General features: G+C 32.9%; 3 protein-coding genes across 6 annotated transcripts in view; all 3 read left to right on the top strand.

Moving 5' to 3' along the window:
* The window catches only part of LOC142627206 (sugar transporter ERD6-like 5), a 66,765-nt gene that overhangs the window by 20,346 nt on the left and 20,257 nt on the right, over window positions 1-26,162 (top strand). The gene's annotated exons all lie outside the window — the stretch shown is intronic.
* On the top strand, window positions 5,341-8,933 carry LOC142627232 (annexin D8). The gene is made up of 6 exons (XM_075801051.1): window positions 5,341-5,413; window positions 6,884-7,029; window positions 7,203-7,421; window positions 7,748-7,960; window positions 8,499-8,588; window positions 8,727-8,933. The coding sequence occupies exons 1-6, from the start codon at window positions 5,341-5,343 to the stop codon at window positions 8,931-8,933; spliced, it is 948 nt and encodes a 315-aa protein (XP_075657166.1).
* On the top strand, window positions 16,142-26,123 carry LOC142627208 (sugar transporter ERD6-like 5). 4 transcript variants are annotated; one of them, XM_075801021.1, is made up of 18 exons: window positions 16,142-16,399; window positions 18,964-19,026; window positions 20,658-20,747; window positions 20,862-20,921; window positions 21,207-21,272; window positions 21,356-21,421; window positions 22,927-23,002; window positions 23,081-23,145; window positions 23,328-23,420; window positions 23,517-23,597; window positions 23,689-23,773; window positions 23,878-23,921; window positions 24,011-24,073; window positions 24,153-24,212; window positions 24,293-24,346; window positions 25,152-25,211; window positions 25,312-25,426; window positions 25,545-26,123. In XM_075801021.1, exons 1-18 carry the CDS (start codon window positions 16,190-16,192, stop codon window positions 25,619-25,621), a joined length of 1,428 nt encoding a protein of 475 aa, XP_075657136.1. In that variant the 5' UTR covers window positions 16,142-16,189; the 3' UTR covers window positions 25,622-26,123. The 4 variants fall into 4 exon arrangements, with proteins under 4 accessions (XP_075657136.1, XP_075657135.1, XP_075657137.1 ...); XM_075801020.1 differs by having other exon boundaries at window positions 25,514-26,123; XM_075801022.1 differs by lacking the exon at window positions 20,862-20,921 and having other exon boundaries at window positions 25,514-26,123.

Below are 26,162 nucleotides of genomic sequence, written 5' to 3'. Positions count from 1 at the left end.
TATTGTAATTTTTTACAGTTAATTGAAAGAAACATATCACAGAAAAATGAAGACATAATGGTTGTATGACAGGTTTTTCAAGTAAGATTGGGACTATAGCTGCAGCAGTTGTTCAGGTCTGATGTAATTCTTTATATATGTGGTTTATAACTTTCATCTTTTCTAAAATTGAGTAATCATTCCTCCGCAGATTCTAATGACAACTTTAGGAGTACTTTTGATAGATAAGTGTGGAAGATGGCCGCTTCTAATGGTCAGAGCTGAGCAGAATTCAATTTATGCTTGCAGTTATTTGACAATCCAATACTGAATCCTGCCAATGCCTGCAGATATCTGTGACTGGAGCATGCTTAGGCTGTGTCCTCACTGGATTCGCATTCTTCTTGCAGGTTGTTTTTTAAGCAAACTTGTTAAACCTCTATAGTGTGTTTGATTTCTTTTAAAGTATTACTGTATCCTAAAAAGTTGAAAATGCCATAAGCAGGATCTTCAAAGCGGGAAGGAGCTCATTTCCATTTTGGCACTTATTGGTGTGTTGGTAATGCAAACCCACCATATGCAAACTTTTCCTTTTTCTTTTTTGGTTGAAATACCAAAAGCAAGGTTTTAGTACTCTTCATATATATAGAAGTGCTACTTTCACAATAAATCATAAGTGGCTAGTTGTTATTAGCTCTAATTTGAATCTACCATTGAAATTACTTTTTTGCCCCACTAATAACAATCAGTAATAACCTGCTATTTAGGATTTGTTGTGAAAAATGATGTAAAAATGTAGTGGACCTAGCATTTCTCATATATATATATATGCATACTTTTAAATCTAACATGGGAATTTATGTATTAGTTTTTCTATTACATTAAACAAGTTGTGGTCGATCTTGATTAGTCTGTTTTTCACTTCTCATTAACACCCAAAATCCATTTTTCTTCCTTTTACCTAAGCATTTAATCAAACAACAATGCTAAACCAATCTTACTTCTCGACACTTAAAAACAGACCAATGTAACACATAAATGAATGTTTGATTTATCTTTCCTGTCTTGCACAGTTGCTCATACAACATTTACTAGGGAGCACAAAGTATTGGCTCAAGAGTAGGTCACAATGAGAACTTAGAGTTAATGAGCACAAGTTTTTCGAGTGTTCCTTCTATAATGTATAGTTGTGTATAAAAGTGTATTGATTATACGATACTGTAATTAGGTATACTTGGGTTCTTTTGAGCTAGGCATGGGAAACATACCATGGGTTATTATGTCTGAGGTATGAGCACCTTTTTTAAGCCTCATTTTTCTGCTCCATAACTATTACAAATTTAAGCGAGAGTGTGACATTACAGCATGGCATTGGCTTGAAATTTAATAATGGGGCTTTTCAGATATTTCCTATAAATATAAAGGGTTCAGCTGGAAGCCTTGTGACATTGGTGAGCTGGATTGGTTCTTGGGTAGTTTCTTACACTTTCAACTATTTATTTGATTGGAGCTCAGCAGGTGATGCCTCCCATTAGTCTTCCTTCGCATCTTTATTTTTATTTTTATTTCATCTAGACCATACAGCATGAATTAAATTTTTTGTTTTTATAATTAATTTTATGATATTTTTGGGAAAATCATTTCAGGGACATTCTTCATATTTGCAGTCATATGTGGTATGGGAATTTTATTCATTGCTAAGCTGGTGCCAGAGACTAAGGGGTGTACACTAGAAGAAATCCAAGCATCAATGACTCATACCCTGCAATAAGAAATGTTTTGTGATATATGACATTAATCATCAATGAATCTAATGACAATTTGGTAGGTAAGAAAATGTAATCATATAAGTCAATGACTTTTAGGTCAATTGTCATTTCTTAGTGTTTCTAGCAAAGACATCTTTGATTTAATTTATGAGGAAAATGTATTGGCTTTTAACTTGTAGCACCCCCAAACTCGCAATTTACTAAAAATGGGACAATTTACCATCCATAAAATTTTCAAAAAAAAAATTGTTTAAGTCTAGCCCATGATGAAAGGAATTTTAAAGGATTTCTTGTGGTTTTGGAATCCCATTGTTATTATAAGACGTAATCTATATAATAATATCTTGAAGTGTATCATTTATTCTTGTTACGTTTTTATTGAGCAACATTAGCGTAGCATTTCAATTGACTTTGGTCCATTTTAATTGTAAAATTTATTAGTAAATAACTAAATGAGTTAATTTAATATTTTGTCCAAATCTATAAGCGTAGCATTTTAGTCCATTTTGGTTCCGTTAGGTCCATTTAGACCATTTCGATCCATTTGGTCCCCTTTGGTCCATTTCGGTCGACTTTGTTTCAGTTAGGTTCAATTCGGTCTACTTTGGTCTATTTCGGTCCTCTTCAGTCCTGTTTGGTCCATTCGTTCTATTTCCATCCACCTTAGTCCAATTCTGTTCATTTTGGTCCACTTTGATCCATTCAGTACATATTAATTGTAAAATCTATTAGTATATAACTAAATGAGTTAATTTAATTATTTTGTCTAAATCTATCTTTTTTTAATACAAGATAGAATATATACTCTAGTCTAATCTAAGTGTATATGTGTGTGAAACTCCCTCCTAGAGACTTGAACCCTAATCTTTCCCTCTACAAACATTTATACTTATGGGGTGACCACCACGCCAAGGGTGCATGGTGGTTGTCTAAATCTATTAGTCCATAACGTTATTTAAGCATTTTTTTTTTCAATAAATTAATATTAATGAAACAATTGAATGTTTTCATTAATTTTGTAATAGTAAAAAGAGCATTTAAATAATGGACTAAACTGATAATAATTTTAAGATGAAGAACCAATTTGAAAATTATAGTCAAAATTAAAGGACTAAATTTAAACCATTTTAATAATTGAAGTATTATACTCAATTGTGTCAATTGTAATTATTTAATAAATATTGAACTTAAATAGTTGAATGAAAATCTAATTTTTTATTAAATTTGACAAAATAACCTTAAGTTGACAAAAAGGAAAAATTAGGTGGGTAGTTTTGAAGGTGGATATGTCCAAAGCCTACGTGTTAGAATTTTATATTGGGAGTTCAAAAAAATATGTGTCTCAGTGATCATTGGAGGCAATTAATCTCACAGTACTCTCCCACACACACACGTACCCTTTTAGTTAATAGAACGACAACTTTTCCCTTTCATAGCTTACCTATTCATCCATTGCCCTGTCTATATGCAGGTAGAAATCTGGGCACCTTATTGGAATTTCCATAAGGCAGCACAGCCCAAGAACAATACACACTTAATGTTTGTGGGTGATACCATCTTCTCCTCAAAGCTGACATACAGAATAATAAAACACTCAAAGCAGTGATAAACTGGTATTGTGCTCTATTGGGTCTAAAAGTATAACCTTACAAATCTGATATGATATGTAGTCCCAACACAGCATAGGAAATCAAGCAAACACTAGTGGAAATCCTAGAAGTGTAGGGAATTAACCCGAAATTCCCAAACCAGTGCGAAACAAAAATAGAGAAAAAACACACACCAAAGAAAAATAATCAGCACAAGACAGTATTTATGTAGTTCGGCAATTTGCCTACATTCACGGAGTTGCAGAGATTTCACTATTATCAGGAAAAAAAAATACAAAGTGCGGCTATAGTTTTTCACTCTCAAAAACAACAACCACCCTAATCACTAAAACATCGTTTTTCTATATTCTTCGCATATGATTTACAATAGGCTACAAAACGGGCTAAAGGCTTGGGCCTATCGGCTCAAGCCTCCGCTCCATGGACTAAGCCTCAGAAAATCTTCCATTAAAAATCACGCAATATTATTTGGGTCGGGTCGGGTCGTCAACCTGATTAAACACGACTAGGCTCCACCAAGCCCAACAACAAGTGCCTTTGACAGAGAGGCCAGGTAAATAATTGGGTTTCAACTTAAACCTTAGCTCCTCTAAAAAAAAAGCTTATTCCAACCCTAGGAGGATAGGGTAAACAACAAATTCCAAAAATGAAAAGCTAATAAGCTACTAACACAAGGAGGAAGACTAGTACTTCTTAGTCTATACTTCAATCTTTGCCTATTTATTTAGTGTCATTCTCAAATACCAATTTGGATACAACAGAAATCAAGTTTGTTTTGTGCGCAACAGCTAAGTGTTACTGAAATCGTATCGTGGGCTACTCATTTGACCAGCTCTTTTATCGCGGCCAAAGAAAAACAGGAACAAGACAACATGCCTAAGACTCAATTTCCTCAGGGTGCATGTGTCATTCTCCAACCAAATTGGCGAGCCATCTACTGGTCGAAGCTATGGAATTTAACAGAAGAAAATGGAGGGGGAGGTAGTAGTACAATGCAAGGATCCGAGGGAAATTGTCATCTTCACGGAATGTTAAGTAAGAAATCCCACAACAGCCATCTTTCTTTCTTTGAGATTACAATTCCTTGGTTTACGGTATATTAAGTTCTTCAATTACATTCAAACACATGGTTGCATTGATTAATGTATTACAAATAGTATTATCTTTTCAAAAAGAATTAAATTTAATGCAGTTATGTGTTTGAATATAATTGAGAAACTTAATTACTTAGGGTCCGTTTGGATAGAGCTTATTGCTGAAAACTGAAAACTGAAAACTGAAAACACTGTAGCAAAATAATTTTTAAATATGTGAATAGTACCGTGGAACCCATTAAAAAAAAAAGTCTGTAAAGTGAAGTTTGTGGGTCCCATGAACAGTACACGGGACCCACAAATGTGCTGAAAGTCAGCAAAATGCGGCTACTGTTCATGCACAGTAACATGAACAGTAGCCTTGTCCCCCTGACCCGTGCTGCTGCAACAGAAGAAGGAAAAAAAAAAAAACAAAAAAAACAAAAAACTCAGACGCAAACGCGGAAGAAGCTGTATCCAAACTCAGCCTTAATATACAATATTTAAGAAACTGCTGTACATATATTTTGTCCTACGAACAACTGACCTCTTCATGCTCACAAGTGATAAAGAGGTTATGCCAAGAGCTTTGTAGTTCAATTGCTATGGTTTTAGAGGCTGCACATTCGTTTGTGCATATTTCTTGGTCATAAGTGCTACTATATCATTCTAACTTTTTCTGTTATCAGTAATTGTAATGAAATATACAAGTGAGATAATCACTGTGGGAACCGGTACAACTTCTTTATAAGTTACATGCAAATGTTATTAATTACTGCTGTGAATAACAACATATATTGGGATTAATTTTGAAACGGATGCAGTAAATGTTTGGCCACTATAAATGAAGAAGTAAAAAAAAAAAAACAATAGTCAGAGCTTTGACAGAGGAAGAGGGAAGAGCAAACAATGGCTACCATAATTGCTCCCAAGGAATTTTCCCCGATTGAAGATGCAGAGAATATCAAGAAGGCTTGTCTAGGTTATTCTTATTTTAATCCTTATTTTGTGAATGCCAAATATGCTGCTGATTTCAGATGTTGGTAATATGGCTAAAAAGTTCTATTAAATTTCCTTTTGTTGTTTCTAATTCTTTAATTAATTATTTATTGAGATTATTCATCAAATTTATGAAAATGAAAATATTTTTTTATTGCTTGAACAATTTTATTCAATTGATTTTCCATTTAAAAGAAATGGTAACTGTGAGGACACTAATCAGACTTATCCGCTTTGGGGAGCTAGTCCCTCACGGTTTAATCTCAAGTGGCGTGGAGAACGATACCTGGAGCAAGGGCGGACCTTGGAACTCGGCAGGCCGTCCCACATCGACAAGAGATCCCATGTGTTGTAGTGGTACACACATGGTCGCTCCAGAAGCTTATAAACCATGTGTGGGAGGGATCTCTTGTCGATGTGGGACGACCTGCCGAGTTCCAAGGTCCGCCCTTGCTCCAGGTATCGTTCTCCACGCCGCTTGAGATTAAACCGTGAGAGACTGGCTCCCCAAAGCGGATAAGTCCGATTAGTGTCCTCACATTAAAAGGGCCATGTTGTAGTGGTACACACATGGTCGCTCTAGAAGCTTATAAACCATGTGTGGGAGGGATCTCTTATCGATGTGGGACGGCCTGCCGAGTTCCAAGGTCTGCCCTTGCTCCAGGTATCGTTCTCCACGCCGCTTGAGATTAAACCGTGAGGGACTGGCTCCCCAAAGCGGATAAGTCCGATTAGTGTCCTCACAGTAACAATCTGTCATGGCAGCTAAAAGATTTTGTTACATAAACAGTTTCTTATGTTCGTTTGATGTAGAAACTTGTTCAATTATATTTATCAAAAAAGAAACATGTTCAACTACTAATCCAAAACTGATTTATATGGAAAACATCCTTTCATTTATATGCTTTTATTTAAGCATATATATATATATAAAAGGAAACAAAGGGGTATCTAGAAAAAAGACACTTTGCGAAGGCGGGCTCATACATATTTCATTTTTCTTTACTTGTAGCACTACATTGCAAATTAGGACTGAGAAGGGGAAATTTATGTTAGATAAAATATCAAAAGCACTCCATATTTATTCTCTAAACTTATTTATTGATATATATTCTTGAAACCAAAAATAGGATTTGGTTTTCCTTTCATGGTCCAGTGTTCTAATAAATTGTATAGTGAAACAGATACTATATGTGTCCAAAAATGATCACGTGTCACTTTCGTGTCCCATCTTTTGCATTAAAACATTGGACCGAAACTTCACCCTCAAAAATATGTTCATCTTAAAAAAATATAAATTTTTGAATGATTGCTCATTTTTTTACTATCGCAAGAAAAATGAAGTTATTACTTTTACCATACATGTATAAATTCTTCTTGAGAAAAGATATATTTGTCAAAAGTCAATGACTATACTAATCCTTTTCCTCTGTTATTTGGATATCCTTCTCAGGATGGGGAACCGATGAAAGGGCTCTAATTTCCATACTGGGACACAGAAATGCAAATCAGAGGAAGCTTATTGGACTAGCTTATGAGGAAGTTTATCAAGAGGATCTCATCCAGCAGCTTAAATGTGAACTTTCCGGGGACTTTGAGGTTTATATTTCCACAAAAATTATCAATCTACATATCCATACAGATGACATATTCAGATTATCCTTAACTTAGATTTATTTATTACATGTATGTACCTATGATTGAATGTAATTACAATTGGGTTTTCTTTTTTCATGTTGAAATTTTTGACAATAAAAATGACATGGACATAGAGAGCTATATGCCACTGGACACTGGACCCTGCTGATAGGGATGCTGTCTTAACCAATGCTGCACTGAAGAAGGATGTACCCGATTACCGGTTAATCATTGAAATAGCATGCATTGGATCTCCAGAAGAGCTCTTGGCAGTAAGACGTGCTTATCGGCATCGCTACAAGCACTCTATTGAAGAAGATGTGGCTTCTTACACAACTGGTGACATTAGGAAAGTATGTGTCAAATGTCAAGATACTAATAGAATTCACAAGTTAATCAAAACCAATGTTAAATAAGTCATTTTTCCATTTAGTAACACTAACATTTTACTCTTTAATACATTCATATATATATATATATATATATATATATATATATATATATATATATATAGGTTGGATAGATTGAATTGCATCATATCAAATCAAATTTCAAACCATGCATATATTAATAGTACATTATATATGGAACATTAATGCTTTTCTAATCTCTTGGCTTAAAAAGTTTAATAAAATAATCAAGAATGGTTCCACTTTATGTCTATGGGACTTTGATGCAGATTCTCTTGGCAGTAGTAAGCGCCTACAGGTATGACGGGTATGAATTAGATATGCAAATGGCAGATTCAGAAGCAGGTATTCTTCATGAGGAAATCCAAGGAAAGGCTTTTAACCATGAAGAGTTGATTAGAATTCTTAGTACAAGAAGCAAGGCACAGCTCAAGGGAACTTTCAACCGCTACAGAGATATTCATGGCACATCCATTACCAAGGTATAGAAAGTTTGTTTATAAAAAAAGAAAGAAATGGCAACTAAGGGGGATCCATGAGGTGTTAGGAAAGTACAGGTTTTTTACAAATTGCTTATTAATAATTCTAATTATCATTAGAGAAAACTATGATAGGATGGTGGCTTAACAAATTAATATTAATTAATGGAGCCATTAATATTTCATTTTTATAGTAGAATCTAAACCATTCAAATAAATCTATATAACACAATTGACCAATGTTTAAATATAATGATTTAGATCTTTACTGAAATTTTTACAGTGATGGTATTATACATATATAAGCTAAAAAATAAGCTTTACTCTATAATAAAATAAACATTGAATTTATTATAATCACTCAATTGTCTAACATATAATAGATGCTTGACTTATTAAATGGTCTAATTTCACTTTTATAAATCAAAATTAATGTGGTCTCATCAACTTCAATACGATTATTATTATTATTATTGTATCTCAATTTTCATGGACCTTGGAATTAAATGATAATTAAAATGTTTGAAATGTTAATTTTTAGGGTTTGTTGGGCGACCCAACTGATAATTATCTCGCGGCATTGCGTACAACTATCCGATGTATCAAAGACCCTCAGAAGTACTATGCAAAGGTATATATGCAACATATCATTAAGTTATGAGACTTAGTTAAATTAGCTTTACAATTTGGAGGATATAATTAGTACATAATTTGATTGAGAAAAAGTTCATAAAGTACGTATGTATATTGGACTCTTTTTGGAACTCAGGTGTTGCGTACTGCCATCAATACAGTAGGAACTGATGAAGATGCTCTCAGCCGTGTGATCATCACTCGTGCAGAAAAGGATTTGAAGGACATCATGAAAATCTATTTTAAGAGAAACAATGTTACTTTGGAGAATGCCATAGAGAGGGACACATCAGGAGACTACAAGGCATTTCTTCTTGCCTTATTGGGGAAGGATGAGCTTTAGATTAATTGTTTAACCAATTTGTTAGTTAAGGAGATTAAATTCTTCAACAAGTTATTCTGCACGCCTTTGGCTCTAGAGAAACGTAGTTTGGGACTTTTGCTTTTAACATTTCTTCAGTAATAATCAATTTAATTAAATTTAAATTTGTTGTACTCCAATTTTTTTTAAATTGCAATCTCAAAATGTTTCTGTTGTCTTTTAAAAGAAAATTGAGTGTAACACTGCCTACCAAAATCACTCTCAACCCCCCCCCCCCCTTCCAAAAAAAAGTGTAATGTTGCTTAGCATCATAATACCTTTCTAGAACCCCACAATGTGAGAATTTTGTACATTGGGTACTACTTTAATCTCAAACCTTTTCATTAGATCTCACAAGTTTGCATCACATGTTGCAACTGTTAGTCAAAACAAAAGTGATTCCTCTTACAACTTCACCAAGTTAATGGAGGAATGGGACACAGTCCCCTTATGACTTCAACAAGCTCTCAGAAGCACTGTGCATTGCTGAGAAACTAATCGGGGCGATTTTGTGCATTTTGGGGCCTAAGGCAAATATTGAAAAAAAAAAAAAAAAGGGCAAATTTTCTAGCGATATTAACAACAAAATAAAATTAGAAAAATAAAGGTTTGAGTTTTTTTTTTATTTTTTATTATTATTATTTTTTTTTTATGTATTGTTTTGTTCTGTTTTGTTGAGAGAGAGAGAGCGATTTCAGCTTCTAAGTCACAGAGAATTTATTTTTTCAGCTTGGCTGTAGCATGAACTGCAGCATTACAAACTCCACTAATCTAACAGAAATTGCTATTCAAAAATCTCTTTCTAATTTCTAAACTGTCTCTAATCAAGGAGGAAATAGACCAGTCCAATTCGTTTTCTTAGAAGTAAATTCAATACTAAAAGTACCAAATTCATCATGTCCCCAGACCCTACCACCTCATGCAATGCAAAATTACCTAGTTAATCAACTTCAAAGTCGGCTATATATTTGGTAATTTCATAATAAATTTAAGACTTATGACAAAGTAGTAATATATATATATATATATATATGGATTTTGCTAATGTGTGTCATAAAGACACGCAATAATTAATTATTTTTGGAAATATTTTCTCAAAAATTGAAAAAGTATTGATAGTTTTTCAATTACTGAGAAAATATTTCTCAAAATAAATGATTTAATATTTGCCTCTAGGGCACACATTAACCGGACCCTATATATATACACACACAGCCAAATCACTCCCGCATCGTGCTGACTATGTAACTTTATTCTTGACATGACTTTGGAATACAGTCCCTCAAATCAAATCCAAAAAAAGAGGAGAAAAAAAAGAAAAAAAAGAAATACTGTGCATCTGTTTGGCCTCTAGGGAGTGTACAAACTACAAACTGTCACTCCAGTGAAACGCACCAATGCAGGAAACTTTAAAGTGAAGGGCCATTGCAATTTTTTTTTGATAAGACATATGAACGAATTTTTTGGGCCATAATTAATTTTCTGTTAAGTGAAAACCATCATGGTGGTGGTACGGTGATCATTGGTCTTGCTCTGGAGTGGTTTGAGAGGGGAGGTTTCAAGTTCGAATCCTGTGATGAAAAGTGCTGCTTGAAAAAAACCCCACACCTCTAGCTCGACTATTAGCATCCTCGTGGGGCTGGAATAACAACTATGACTTACTATTCCCCTACTTGCAAACCCAAATTCAGAGGGTAAGATGTTATTAGGGTCAGTGGCGGCTCTAGAAATTCTTTTTAGGATGGTCATTAAAAAAAATTAAATTAAAAAATTTTAACAATAATAAAACTTGAATATATTAACATCACAAAAAAAAAATATATGCAAATACATAAAGTTTTAAAATTTCTTTTCATAAGTTTTCATATTTTGAAACTATTATGTGATATGATAGTTTCATTATCAATATTATCAACTACATCTTTTCAATATCCAGAAACCAAGTAACTATTATGTTACTGATCTCTCATTCAATTACTACGTATTGCCTAAATAAGTACTAGTATGAACAAAATGCATTATCTTTTTTTAAAAAAAAATATCACATAAATCCAACAAATTCAGCTAAAGACTAAAGTAAGCAATAACAGACTAGCTATTTAAAAAGTATACATTTTAAATAGTGAGTTTTTTTGTTTCTAATTTGAACTTACCATTGAAGTTATTTTTTTGATTACTAGTAACAACCTGCTATTTAGAATTTGTTACGAAAATATTGTGAACATTGCATTTCTTGCAATTTTTTTGTTCAACTTTCATTGGACCAAAATTTTGGAAAGGTTGAGTTTTATTTTTAATGGGCTCAATTTTTATTAAGGGTGTTCACGTTTTTTTTAGGGCGATCAAAAAATTTTTTTTTTTCTAGCATGGTCAAAAGATTCATATTAATTTAAAACTCAAAATTTTTTAATGTATATTAAAAAAAAATTCATGGTGGTCTTGTGACCACCCTCATTAGTACTTGACGCTGCCCTTGATTAGAGTAACGTTCAGGTAGAGAAGTTACTCTGGTTGCCCCCTTCTATACCCATTTCTTTTTTCTTCATTTTCAGAAAAAAAAAAAAAAAAATTCTGAAATGATGGAGTGAAAATTAACAGTAAAATTTTACAAGGCGAATTGAGAATTTCGGGTAAGCCTTTCTAGTTTCTACTCATGAATTGAATGCAAAATTTTGCCATTCTATTATTAGCAGGAGGTTCTTTATTTTAGGCTATCTGTTTGGTTGAGGATTTTTGTGTGTCACAAGATGATGCCGAATCATGTTGTGGATATGTGTGTCTTTAGAGTTTTCCTTGGAAAAGTGAAAAAAATAATAAAAACAAAAGAAAAATTAATATTTAAATGATATATGGTTTAGAATATGAATTAATATGATGATACGAGTGTTTTAAAAAGTAGTTAGCTAAAATTGGAAAACCAAGTCTCAAATTCAAAAACACATTATTAGCAAACACTATCACTTCCCCATTATATAAATTTTCTCTCTTCTGCATTCCAATAAAGTAAATATGGTGGAGGAACCCTGAGGGCTAGCCCAAGATAGTTTGAGGTCTAAAACAGAAAATTTTAAAGGGGCGTTTTATATCTAAATATCATTTAAATAATATTTAGTTTATTTTTTAATTTTAAATCTATTATTAATTCTTACTAATTAATAAGACTAATTCATCCTGAGTGAGCTAGTGGTACTTACTATGTAGCTTTTACAAACTGACGTGTCACTAATAAAAAAAAAGTTATTTTAAACATTCAATTTATTATATTGTTTGAGTGGCATCAATCATATTTCTGCCACATCAATTTGTTAATTTTTTGTCATAAAATTTGTATTAGTTTTAGCATTTTTCACTCACTTAATGGTCTATTGGTGATTGTGTTGTATTTCTATTAATTCATAATTTTTTTGTGTGTGAAAAAGATGCTAAAGTTCTACAAATTTTGTTATAAAAAACTTACAACTTGATATGACATTTCAATAATAATAATAATAAAAAAAAAGTATTGAATTACTTATTGTAATTAGTAACATGTCAACTTATAAAACATACTAGATAGAAATAAAATAAAAAAAGCAAGTAACTCACTCTTTTTTTTAATTAGAAAAAAAAAAAAAAACCTACTGCCCCCATATTAATTAGGGGCCTTTCTGTGTTAGGGGCCTTAGACCATAAATGGTCTAGGTCTAGGGCCGGCCCTAGGAACGAGAAATTATTGGAACCTCCAGGAGGACTATTGATGTGGTCCTCCCAGCTCCTGCCACCCAATAGAAAAATGACACCTATCTATTTTTGTTGTCTCAGCTCCACATCAATGCTCACCCATTGCCTTAACTCTTGTTAGAAAATCAAACCAAGGTTAAAACTAATAGACCCAACCAGATTTAATCCAAGATCAACTAAACAATAATTTCAAAAATTTTCTCAAACCCTTAAACATTATCTGCATCTTTCTACCTCTCTCCCTCTAACTCTATTTCCCCAAAATCTCTTTAGAGGAGAAATTTCCCTTTTCTCTCTATATGAAACTAAAATTTATAGAATTGTTAGGCCATGGAAGGCTGCTATTTTCACCTATCACCATCTCCATAGGAACTCTAGCTAGCAGTGACACAGTCAGTGGAGGGCCGAAGGGAAAGCCAACAAGTTCCATGGCGGTCGGTTTGGGTATCGAATTTGGTGGGAAAGTGAGAACCGGTACACGGAACATAGGGTTCCTCTGTAATGATAATTTCAAAATATGGAGAAACCTCCAATTTCCGAGCTTTTGAGCACGAAGCGCGGGAAGAAGAAGAAGACGATGACGACAACCGAAGGAGCAGTGAAGAAGAAGAAGGACGGTCTAGTTCCTTCAGCGAACGCTGAGAATCCATCGGGATTTGCAGAGAATTGCAATGGCGAAAAGGTTACGGTCTTAGCTTTTGACAAATCGGTGGAGAATCACTTCAAAGCCATAAACACAATCTCTAAGCTTTGCTGAGAGGCAGAGGAAGACGATGGTCGGTTTTGTACTCGATCTAGTAGGGGACATGGGAATTTTGGGTTTAAGGTTTTTAGACCCGTGGACATTTGATCTTAACAGGGACATGGTTGATGAGATGAAGGCATATATGTGTTTTAAGTTCTTTTCAATTTGTAATGTGGGGAAGATTGTATTAGTGGTATTTGATTGTAAGCTTGATGCTAACTTGGAGGAATTGGTTTTGATGTGAATTGTTAATGTGGTTGTGGTATAGTTGTTTTAATTTGGAGTTGTAAATGCTCTTTAGAAGCTCAGTTATCTTTGCATTAGTTTGTATGTTAGGCTATATTAGCTATGTTCAGGGACGGAGCCAGACTTCCAACCTAGTGGGGGCAAACTTAATGTAACCTTATCAATTTATTTATTTATTTATTTTTTTTCTAGTTTTAAGGTTTTGTCTTAAGGTTTTTCAATTATTCTTGGGGCAATTGGGCAAAAAGGAAGGTCAGTCGATTTTTATTATTATTATTTTTGGATGTTTCATGTGGTAATTTGTAAATATTTTGGAGAGGGGCTAAGTGTATATACTTTGGAATCAAATATTAAACTTGTGTCTATATATATATATATATATATATATATATATATATATATATATCAAATTTTCAAAAAAGTTGGGGGGGGCCATTGCCCCCCAATGCCAAAGCATAGCTCCGTCGCTGGCTATGTTAGCTTTTAGTTATCATATTTGCAAATAATTTTTGTGTTTATAGATGAGATTCATCCTTTTGTTTTGGTGTTTGGAAATAATTTTTGTGTTTATAGGTGAGGTTAAATCCAGTTGGGTCTTTTAGTTTTAACCTTGGTTTGATTTTCTAACAAGAGTTAAGGCAATGGGTAAGTGCTGGTATGGAGCTGAGTCAACAAAAATAGGTAGATGTCATTTTTCTATTGAGTGGCAGGAGTTGGGAGGACCACGTCATTATTCCTTTAGGAGGTTTAATTTCTCCCTAGGAACCATAATGGTAGAAGTCTCTGCTTCTACTTTTAAAACAAGACCATGATACGATAACAAAAAAACTTTAGCAAAGGCTGCATGGTGTCGGTGACAGTGGTAATACGCTGGTCCTGATACTACTGTTTCTGCTTAGTGATTTTAGTGCCAATCTTCATCAAAAGATTCAAAACCTTTGTGGCAGTATGCAATAATTAATGCAATAGTAGTGGGGAAAAGTCAAGAAACATCTAATTTTTCATAACTTTTTACTATGAACGGTAATATGACAGAATACAATTGGTAAAAAAAAAAAAAAATAGCAAATTTATGTGTAAATCATAATTAATCATTCATAGTTTGTTATATCACAATTTTGGTAAAATAAATGGAAAATATTAATAAGTACCGTGCGGTACTTGTTAACATTTTCTTTTTTGTATTTTACTTTAAAAAAAAAAAATTATAAAAAAAAATGCCTAAAACTAAAAAATTACCAAAAATTAAAAAAATTACTCAAAAGTGTGTTAACAGGGCGCCAACACAACCCAAAAAACATATTGTAGAATAATTTATGGGTCCAAAGTGCTTCGTTTAAAGTAACTTCTAGTAGGTACAATTATTGCTATTCCTGGAACGTGGGAGAGCCCACATATAGTCTAGGTTGCACCGACACGCCATTTTTGGCGACGTACCGGTGTCCGACACGTGTCGGACACGGATACCGGCACGACTCGCCGGACTCCGGTGTCCGAGCGGTGTCTCTTTTTTTTTTTTTTTTTTTTTCTCTTCTCCGACACGGCCCCGACACGGCTCCGACACGGTAGACACGCCAGGTGGAAAAAAGAAAATCACAAATTTTGTAACAGTCGCCGGTGAAAGTTGAAACCCAGACAGTCGCCGGTGCTAGATCGGGCCGATCGGCGAGTCGGCGAGCTCCATAGACAGTCGCTGTCGACGCCGTGCCCTCTGTCCCTTCCGATCTCTCTCTCTCTCTCTCTCTCTCTCGGCGTGGACAGGGCTGAGTCCGATCTCTTCTCCTTTCTCCCTCTGTTTGTTTTTTTTTTTTTTTTTCTTTCTTTCAGATAACGCGTTTTCTATAGCGTATATATGGTGGCTTTTTTGGGCTAAGTCACTGCTAGCCCAAAAAAGACAGTGACTTAGCCCATATTAGCCCATGATATAAAAAGAAAGTGGCTTAGTAGTGTACTGTTAGTGACTTAGCCCATATTAGTGACTTAGTTTATTGTTAGTGACTTAATAAAATTATATCACTTAAGTTATAATTTTTTTTTTTTAAATCCCTCTCACACTACATATATATATATATATATAATTTTTTTTTTTAATCCCAAAAGTTTAAAGCTTGTTTTCCTTTTATGTTTTTAGTTTGGTGTTGAAGGTAAACTATTTAAACTTTTGGTTTGTACTTTAAACATTTTATGTGTATTATTGTACTACTTTGGATGTTAGTTTACTTATTTTTAGTTCTTACATAATTTAAATTCTAGATATAAACGTATTTTATGTCTAAAAATATTTAAAAATATGCCTAAATATAAAATTTAATTAATTATTTAATTGCCGTGTCCACGCCGTGTCGTGTCCTTGTTTTTCTAAAATTGTCGTATCGCCGTGTCCGTGTCCGTGTCGTGTCCGTGTCCGTGTCCGTGTCCGTGCATCATAGCATATAGTAGTCTCTCTATGATTCTCTCTCATACACGAACATAATTTCTTTCCCTACAGGTTTTCTGCCTCAGTACTTTTGTATTCCAAGAAAGAAATATGGAGGATGAAGTGGTGAGAAAGTCTCTACTTGTAAAACAAGAGGTGAGTAGTAACATAGTAGATAATGGCAATGGCAATGGCCATGTTGGTGATGGTGCTAATAATAATGGTGGTGCTACTGTTCGGCCAAGTGATTCCAGTGCCACAGCTATTCTCGTTATCAGCACCATTGTGGCAGCTTGCGGTGCCTTCACTGGTGGCAGTGTTGTAAGTTTAATCTCATTTTGTGTATAATTACTCATTCAATTATTATAGTAAAATTCTTCTATTTTTCACCTCAAAATTACAAATAATAGTAACATTATTAGTTGGTGGGTCAGTTTGGTTAAATGGATTTTAGGGAAGATGGAAAAAGAATGACAGAAAATTAGAGAAAAAGTAATTTATAGGGATGTTTGGTCCAGTAAAATTGTAGAAGGAAAGTTAGTAGAAACCAGATGTTTTTTTGGGACCAAAAGATTTTTTTCCAAAATTGAAAAGAAAACTAGAGAGAAAAAAAAGAAACAAAAAAGGAGCTGCTTTTTGGACCATAATGACGTTCAAAAAAAAAAAACTGGGTTCAATTATTTTTTGTCCTTTTCTTTTTCATTAGTTTTCTCTTACCATCTGTTTTTGTCCTTTTCTGTTATCATATGTTTTCAGTTTTGTATTTTTCTTTTTCTTTTTCTTTTTTGTCTTTTTTCTGATACTTCTCAATTCTCATTCCTTTTTTTTTCATCTCTTTTTTCTTAATAAATTTTTTTATTATATTTTTTTCTAATTTAATTTTTTTATTTTATAGGGGTATGAAAGTAAATATATATTAACAATATTTTCTATCTTCTTTTATTGGATTTGAAAATTTTCTTTTTTTATATATATAAAAATATTAAGAATCTTTATATTAATTTATTTTTTTAGTCGATTCACTAAATTTTTTTATTATAACAATAAAAATAAAGAAAGTAGAGGCTCACGGCCGGTGTTTTTGTCTTTGGATACTTCTATAGCTAAAAGAATGGAAAAAATATGATGTTTCAAAAAACTTTTTTTTTTCTTGGTGTTGTTTTTAATTTAGTGAGTAAAACATATATATAATACTAAGTAGGTTCGATAAAGTAAGATTGAAAGTGCTATATATTTTGCATCAAACTATTTGGTTTTAACGTTTTCTCAAAGTTAGATTTTCCACTCATTCCTATCATTGTCATTATAACCAATTTATCATTTTTTTTTAAATCGTTCACAAAGGTGTTTTTTTTTTTTTTGGTTCACAAGTTCCAAAAAGGATATTAGAACATTATTTTGTTTATAAAATAGAATTTGGGCTAAGCCTCTAACTACAGAGACAAAGGAAATTGTTTCAAAACTTATTATATATACTAGTCATAATAAGTCAGATTGAAAACTTATCTAATTTATTGGTTATTATTTACTATGATCAATAAAATACATATTATTTTTATGTCCATGTATTAGACCTGTAAAAGAGACATTTTACAATGTTAGATTATAGAAAAAGAAGAAAATCTAATACTAAGGTCTCTTGTCAAACAATTTTTGTGCATATATTTAATAAAAAGCACAAACTTTTTTTTTTTTTTGAAAAATGGGTGATTAGCATAGACAAACACATACAAATTAAACTCCAAAGAATACAAAATCAGTGAAATCAAAGTGACCAAACCAGCTGTGAGAATGAGATAGAACATTAATAAAGCGCCTTTTTTTTTGAGAAACACAAACACACACACACACACATACACACACACACACATATATATATATAGGGAAAGGGGATGAGATAAGGGAATACACTCACACATCAACACCAAAACTGCATGCGGCAGTTAGTGTCGCAGAGCAAGTGATAAACTCCTTCTCAATATCACATCTTACCGATGTGGGATGACTCAACAATATTGAGTATCTTTTTTTTGAGAAACACACGCACACAGATATATATATATATATATAGGGGAAGGGGGATGTTGTTTTTGAGAGAACCATTACTCTAATTCATTGTTTTAATTTATTTTTACATAGAATCATTGTTCTCTTGGTTCAAAGTGCCTAGGGAACTATAACAGCAAGCAGAATATGGAAAGTCAAACTTAAAATCTAATTGAATTTAGACTCTGTGATTGTCGCACTTAATAATTCACTTTACCCCAAAATTTTAGAATTAAATGAAACACGCTGGACAAAATTAGACTCTAATTTAGAATTTAATTGGATTTTCTCCCTGCATTGGCTATATGTGTGTGTGTGTGCGCGTGCGCGTGTATATATATATATATATATAGGATTTTGTTAATATGTGTCATTAAGGCACACAATAATTAATTATTTTTGAAAAAATTTTCTCGGGAATTGAAAAAGTATTAACAGCTTTTTCAATTCCCAATAAATTGTATCCAAAAATGGATGTTTTAATGTATGCCCTTAGGGCACACATTAACTGGACTCATATATATGTATAGATGATTTGATAGAATGTCAAGCTCCATTTTTTTTTTCAAGTAAAAAACTAAAAGTTATAATAAAAAAATAAGGAAAGAAATTTTTTTTTAAAAATTTTAATTAAAGAAAAAAAAATGCCAAAAAATAAAAAGCTATTACCTACTATCAAACATTAATTCTAACCTAGTTATATAAATTCACATCAGTGCTGTAGGATTCAGCTAGAGATACTATTTGAGCTTGGGGCCATCGGTTACATGATGATCTGATATGGATGAAATTGAAGTTTTCTTTTGTCTGATAAATTGATGTTTGTGGCTTCTTTGAAGGCGGTATATTCATCACTTGCTGAGAATGGAATCATTGCCGATATGGGCCTCACTGTAGCAGAGGTGAAGTACTCATGTCCGCGCACACAAACACACACAGACCTCGAAAGTTAAATGAAGTTGAAATTATTACATTGTTTCTAAAATTTATCTTCACAAACATTGGCCGCAAATAGTAGATAAGTGCTAGCTAGGTTCAAATGCAAGTTACGTATATCGTTCATCATTTTACACAACTGCTAACCGCTAGGTATACAAATATTGCAAACATGGGGCATACTTAGTGAAAACACACATAGTATACTGTATATTGCATGTACATACAAATTTGTATACCTATACATCATATCAAATAAAGATACTAAAAGTATATATTACAAAGTTTTTGAAACAGTTTTTAAAATTTTGAACCAAATGAAATACGTAGGTATGATATAATACATGTACTTATTCTTTTTTTTATATATAATTATATGTACTTATTCCATGTCCAGGGGGGCTCTACCCTTTGTGCAGGGGTTTCAAATGAACCCCTTAACTTCAATATATATATATATATATATATATATATATATATATATATATTTTTTTTTTTTTATAATATTTTCTTTGTTAGTTTAATTCTTTAATTTATTCTTAAAAATATTTTTGCACACCCTAATTTAAATATTTTACACCCTTACTACAAGTATTTCCAATTTTAAAAGTACGAGTAAGTGTTTGTGAACTGTAAGTGTCACTTTTTATTATAAATTTATGTTATATGTGTGTAAGTATATCTAATATTAAGTGTGTGCATTACTTTTTGTTATAATGTTATTTGTGTGGATAATGATGTGTGTGGATATTTGTGTGTATAATATAAATATAATATAACTTTATATAATTTAATAATTAGGAAATAAAGACGGTTTATTACATGTGTGTATTGTTATTTTGTTATAATAACTTTTTGTTATAAAGTCAGAAAAGTTCAAGAAGAAAAATTGTAAAATTAGTGATTGTTCAAGCATTTAATTGGTTAAGTAGACACGTAGTGTATTATTTTATAATGAATGAATGTTGTTGTGTGCGTCAATAATTAATATAGAGCCAATGAGTTAAGTTTATTCATTTAGTTTAAAATAGTTTTATAAAAAAATGACAAATTAATAGATAATAATAACTACATAAAAATAAAATTGTTAGACTAACTTAACAAAATAAAATGGTCATAGCTACCCACATTGGCAATAAATACTCATAATGAACTATTATGTAACAATTCAAAACTTGAAAACTTGTAGAAGGAAATTGTAAAATTTTTTTTTTCTTGATATATTCAAATTCTCTTTTATTAATTTTTTTTTATTTAAGTTTCTTAATAACCCACAAGAAATTATTATTTACACTGGGAGGACTGCTGATGTGACCCTCTCCGACCAATGAGATGATGTTATCTATGCAAATGCATGTATGAGCTTTTTAATTAGCACAAGGAATAAAAAATAAAAATTACTAGATGATGTTACATTTGCATAAATAATAGCATTTTATTGGGAGGTCAGGAAGGACCATGTCAGCAATTCTCCTAGTAGACCTAATAATTTCTCCTCTAAGACATTCCTTAGCTTTTCCATAATTAATTAAGTAAATTGCTAATTTTTCTTTATACTGATATATTTGACTTCTATATCTTTCTCTCAAATGTGCAGTATTCACTGTTTGGATCAATAATGACCATTGGAGCAATAATAGGTGCACTAATAAGTGGAAAGATGACGGATGTCATTGGTCGTAGATATGTATGTTTTTCAAGGCCATATTTCTACAAAATGTTAATGGTGTTAAGATTTTCAACTCAAAAATTTCAGGCGATTCTATAATTCCTTTCTACTTTTATTAATATTGTGAAGCAGACATTTTTGATTTTGGATATATTCTACATCATGGGATGGCTATCAATAATCTTTGCCAAGGTTTCATATCTTCCCCTTTTTATTATATTCTAAAGACTGTATCTTTTTCTCCCCTCTTAATAAGTGTGGATATTAGGATTCCATGCAATACCTTAAGTATTGCATGTGGTGCCATTACTCCTCATTCCTATCACAATTTTTTTTTTTAACTTTGTTACTTTTTTACTCTCAATCTTAACCTAGGGTATTGCACCTAATTTCAATCCGGATACATTAGCTAATTTTAATCTCACATAATCATTTGCATTTATTTCATAATACTAAATGTTTTGTGCTTGCTGAAAGGGTGCTTGGTTGCTCGACTTCGGAAGACTGTTATTGGGAGTTGGATTTGGCATTACATGTTATGTGGTATAAATGCAGTAAGATTGATTTTTCAAATTCATACACTCATGAATATGACCGATAATGAATTATCATCCCACTGCGAACAGGGACCTGTGTACCTTGCAGAAATAACACCAAAGAATCTAAGGGGAGGGTTTATGTCAATAACTCAGGTATATTCAATCCTTCTAAACTTTTGTATCATGCCTTGAATCCCACTTAATAAGTTAGGTATGTGACAAAAATCGCACTATAATATAGGTGTATATACTCATGAAGAAGGTTTTATTCTTTGATTGGATGATGAAACAATATTTTTTAATGTGATTGTGGATAGAATGTGGAATTTAGATTATGTATGTGTTAGGTTTAAAGTTGGCAAATTCCATAACACTGTAATTGTCAAATGTGTCATTAGTTCATACAAGTTACATCATGTTCAAGACCATTTTTGCAATAAGCAGCTCAAGAAAATTAGTTTAGAAAGACACAACTACTCTTCATCAAAGTTTGACTACCCTCAATTGTGGCTTGATCGATCAAAAATCGGGAACTCAAAATTATGATGTGTATTACTAAATGCGGTGTTGTGAGAGTCTGTATAAATGACCTATTAAGTACAACTTTCATAAGTTTGGAAACGCTGATAATGTAAGCAATATAGAGAGAAAATTTTAGCCTTCATCTTGTGTACTTGTGAGTTCAATAGAGACATTTTCCCTGTTGTTTCTCGCTAGTGAGATCAAGAGCTGAAGCCATAGAGCCGCCCATCATCCTAGCGTTGATGCAGAGTTCGAATCTTCAAGAGCTTGTAGGAGTCAGTCAGATGTTCTAGTCGTGAAGTGCGGGTGCATCATCCGGGGAGGTATCTAATGGGTCCACATCACTTTCCTAATTAAGTAATTATATATAAAGGTCACTAAGTGAACCTCAATTCTAGATATATTTGTCACTAATGAGGTTTAGGAATTCTCCTAACTTCAGTAAGCCTAGATCTGTCCCGCATGAAGATAATCACAGGTAAGAGTCTACGGCTCATGCCCATGTATCGTTTCTTTAACAAACTCAAAAACAATCTACATCATCGAAATGCCAACTTTATACTGTGTTTAGTATTAATATATTTCAAATAAGTTCCATCCATTATGCTTAAACATCTAGCCCTTAACCACAAGCTCAATGATATCTTAAAGTTCCTAACTAATTAAGGCCCCAACTACTGACCTAGTTTAATTCCCATAAATCCAATCACTCCGTGATCAGCCTTGATTTCTAATAAAATTCATCGATCCTCAATAGAACTGTCACTAAAAACCTTAGTTTTTTAATCGATTCAATACCAAAAGCTAGGTATGTATAGATTCATTCATGATCCATGTGTTCCAACAAAGAGCCAAACCCATTTAGGGACTAGCAATATCATGAGATTTACATTAAAATGAGTCTCACATATGGCCAATTAACAATTTGAAGTTTGAACATTATGGAAACTTCGCCTAAATCGAATTATATGAATCCTAAGGATAAGGTATGTTTTGTATTGAAGTACTTTGTTTTTTAAGAAACTTTTTGTAATTAAGGAAATATATTTCAAATTCTAATGTAAATTTTCTAATTTAACCTATTTAATTTTCTAATTTACTTTTTCTTTTGGTGGATCATATTTTTCATTGTACAGTCGATGACAAGTTATGGCTCTTCTCTCACATATCTCATTGGTTCAATTATCAGCTGGCGCACCTTGGCCATAATAGGTAGATTTGTTTGCACATTATACTTACAAACTAATGGTTCTTTCTTATTTAATGGTTTCTACATATTTTCATCCTCAGGCTCTATTCCATGTATATTAATGTTCCTTGGTCTATTTCTCATTCCAGAGTCCCCTAGATGGTTGGTGAGTTCAATTGAAATTTAATTAAAATTTATTAGTTGAGTACAGAATTCTCATTGTTTTTTATTTAGAGATGAGCAAAGCTAAAACCATGTTAAAATTAAATCAAATTGCAGTAGTTCACATTTAAGGTAGTACAAGAATGCATCAACATTCTCAAATGATCACTGCAAATATATCTGCAGGCAAAGATTGGCAAACAAAGAGAATTTGAGGCTGCTCTCCAATGCCTCAGGGGAGTCGATGCTGATACCTCTCAAGAGGCCTCTGATATCAAAGTAACATATCATTGAAAGTTCTTTTGGACTCATTATTACCATATTCTTGACATCAACACAGTGAACTGAGCCAGTTGTCTATCATGCATTGTATAGGATTATACTGATAACCTTCAACAAAACTCAGATGACAAAATTCAGAACTTGTTTCAACGAAAATATGTTCATCTACTCATTGTGAGTTGAAAAAATCAATCATATCCTGTGTTACTCCCTTTTCTGCTATATAATATGTCTAATCCATGTAAATGACTAAATTAATGGACAGGTTGGAGTCGGGCTGATGTTAGTGCAAGTACTCGGAGGGCTCTATGGGTTTCTGTTTTATATGAGTGAAATTTTTAATTCTGCTGGTAAATCATGGAGATTATTAACAGAACTTCATACAAAACTAAACAAAGCACAAAACTTATGTTTACATGTGTGTGTGTGTGTGTATATATATTTTGGGTGACAGGTATCTCTAGTACTGTTGGGTATATGGTGCTGGCTGTTATCCTGGTAGGTCTTGAACGCGCGCGCGCGCGCACACATAATTATTGTGATTTTTTTCAGGGAATTTCTCAGAAGAGTGGATATTTCCTCTGCAGATTCCTTCAATTTTTCTGGGCGCCTCACTGATAGATAAACTTGGAGGACGAACGATTTTGATGGTTAGGCTACAAAATAAGTTTCTTAAGTTTAGAGCTTAATTGATCAAAGATTTAATAGGAGAATCTGCAATGGTTGCAGGTTTCTGCAATGGGGAATTGCTTAGGTTGCTTCCTTACAGGATTAGCATACTTGTTGCAGGTTCCTTAACATTATCTTGAACATTTGACATTTCTGTGTTGATCAATCACCCTCTGTAATTTTCAATATACTGTGAACAGGACCATAACTGGTGGAAAGGAGTCAGTCCCATTTTGGCCCTTGTAGGAGTATTGGTAATGATATTTTAATTGTCAAACATTTTAATACTTTCTTCTTACTATTAACTATCATTGGTAACTTTTGGTTTCACAATCTCTTTTGTATATGTATATTTTGTTATGTAGCATTTTTTTCCCTCTCCTTTTCGTTTAATCTGTAAGCTAATAAAATAGTTAAACTGAACAATGTGGCAAGACATTGAACTAAAACTGCCTAATTCTCTTCATTTGATCAGTGGCAAGAACCTTGTTCTGAATTGATGTCCCCCCAACAATAAAAACAGAAGAAAGGATCAAAGCACATACACAAGAACACCAGGTTTACGTGGTTTTCCCACACTAGGACTACACTCATTGAGTTTTTATGAACTCCGGAAGGAGTTACAAAGATCATAGGTATATATATGATCCCAATTACCTTAGTGCACCTAAGAGTACTTCTACTGTATTCTCAAACACTGGAAATATCCCAATAGTAATACAGATGCCAATTGGATGCAATATGAGTCCCCTCTTGGCGCCTGCTAACTCCCGAACCCCTAGCATAACCAACACAGTAGATCAGTAACCACATACACCTTTTAATGTCAAGTTTGGAAGATTTGTACAAGTTTAATTGCTTTTTTTTTTTGTTATTTCATTTTCAATTTCTTTTAGTGTTTTCTAGTCTTTACTCTTTAGACAGAGAAAGCTCTCTCATCCTTGCATTGTTACACAACCATCATCACTACTTTGGTGAAATGCAAACACTTGGTGATAATTTCATATTCTTGTATTTGACTCATATATTTAAATTTGAACTGATTGATTCTGAAATCAGGTATATATGGGATCTTACTCATTTGGCATGGTAGGAATACCATGGATTATAGTCTCAGAGGTTGGTTAACATTAATTAGCTTGATATCTTCATCACTTCAATGGAAATTTAAATTAACAATGAGTATAGCTCAGACTGAATAATGTTCCTCTTTCTCCAGATATTTCCTATAAATGTGAAGGGCTCAGCTGGAACTCTTTGTAATTTGGTCAATTGGTTTGCCTCCTGTCTTGTTTCCTACACCTTTAACTTCTTATTCGAGTGGAGCTCAGCAGGTGATGCCTCTCACTTGTTTCTTCCTCTGTGTCATCCAGAGTTTTTATTCCTAGTGGTGATTTAGTTGTGCATGAATGCCATTTCAGGAACATTTTTCATATATTCAAGCATTTGCAGTTTGGGTGTTCTTTTCATTGCAAAACTGGTTCCAGAGACTAAAGGGCGAACATTGGAAGAAATACAATCATCACTAACTGACATTCTGCAATGAGGAGCATAGCACTAGAGGGGTACCAAATAACATGTGCTTGTTGCACTGCATCAGTAACAACGAATCTAATAAAAATTTATTTTTGATTAATCAAATTAACGCCACACTGGATTTCCCAGTTTTACTCGTTACATGTTGATGGGTGTGTCTGTGTTGTTGTCATGGTAGTGGTCTATGATGATGGGTGTTGTCTGTGTTGAGAATACCCTCATTATTTATGTAAAAGAAAAAATTGCAGTTGGGGATTGGGATCTCTCTTAATATTCAGACAGAACTGCCATTGCAAGATGGGACTATCTTTATGCTGTGCAGCTGAAGGAAGAGATTTTAGCCATGATATGTACCTTCAACTCTATCAAAATGACAGGTTTTCATGTGACAGCTAGCTGTTTGTGATGCCTCTACATAATGCAAAATTCTTGTATCCGACAAGCGCATGAGATACCATCTCCTACATAATCTTTAGTAAAATGAAAGACATACAATCTTCCCTTGTATATGTCTTAAAAATTCTGATTCTAACT

Source organism: Castanea sativa, chromosome 3, assembly GCF_040712315.1.
Source record: "Castanea sativa cultivar Marrone di Chiusa Pesio chromosome 3, ASM4071231v1".
Classification (NCBI taxonomy): domain Eukaryota; kingdom Viridiplantae; phylum Streptophyta; class Magnoliopsida; order Fagales; family Fagaceae; genus Castanea; species Castanea sativa.
The sequence above is the reverse complement of the archived record's forward strand: the minus strand, read 5'-3'. Positions and strand labels throughout refer to the sequence as shown.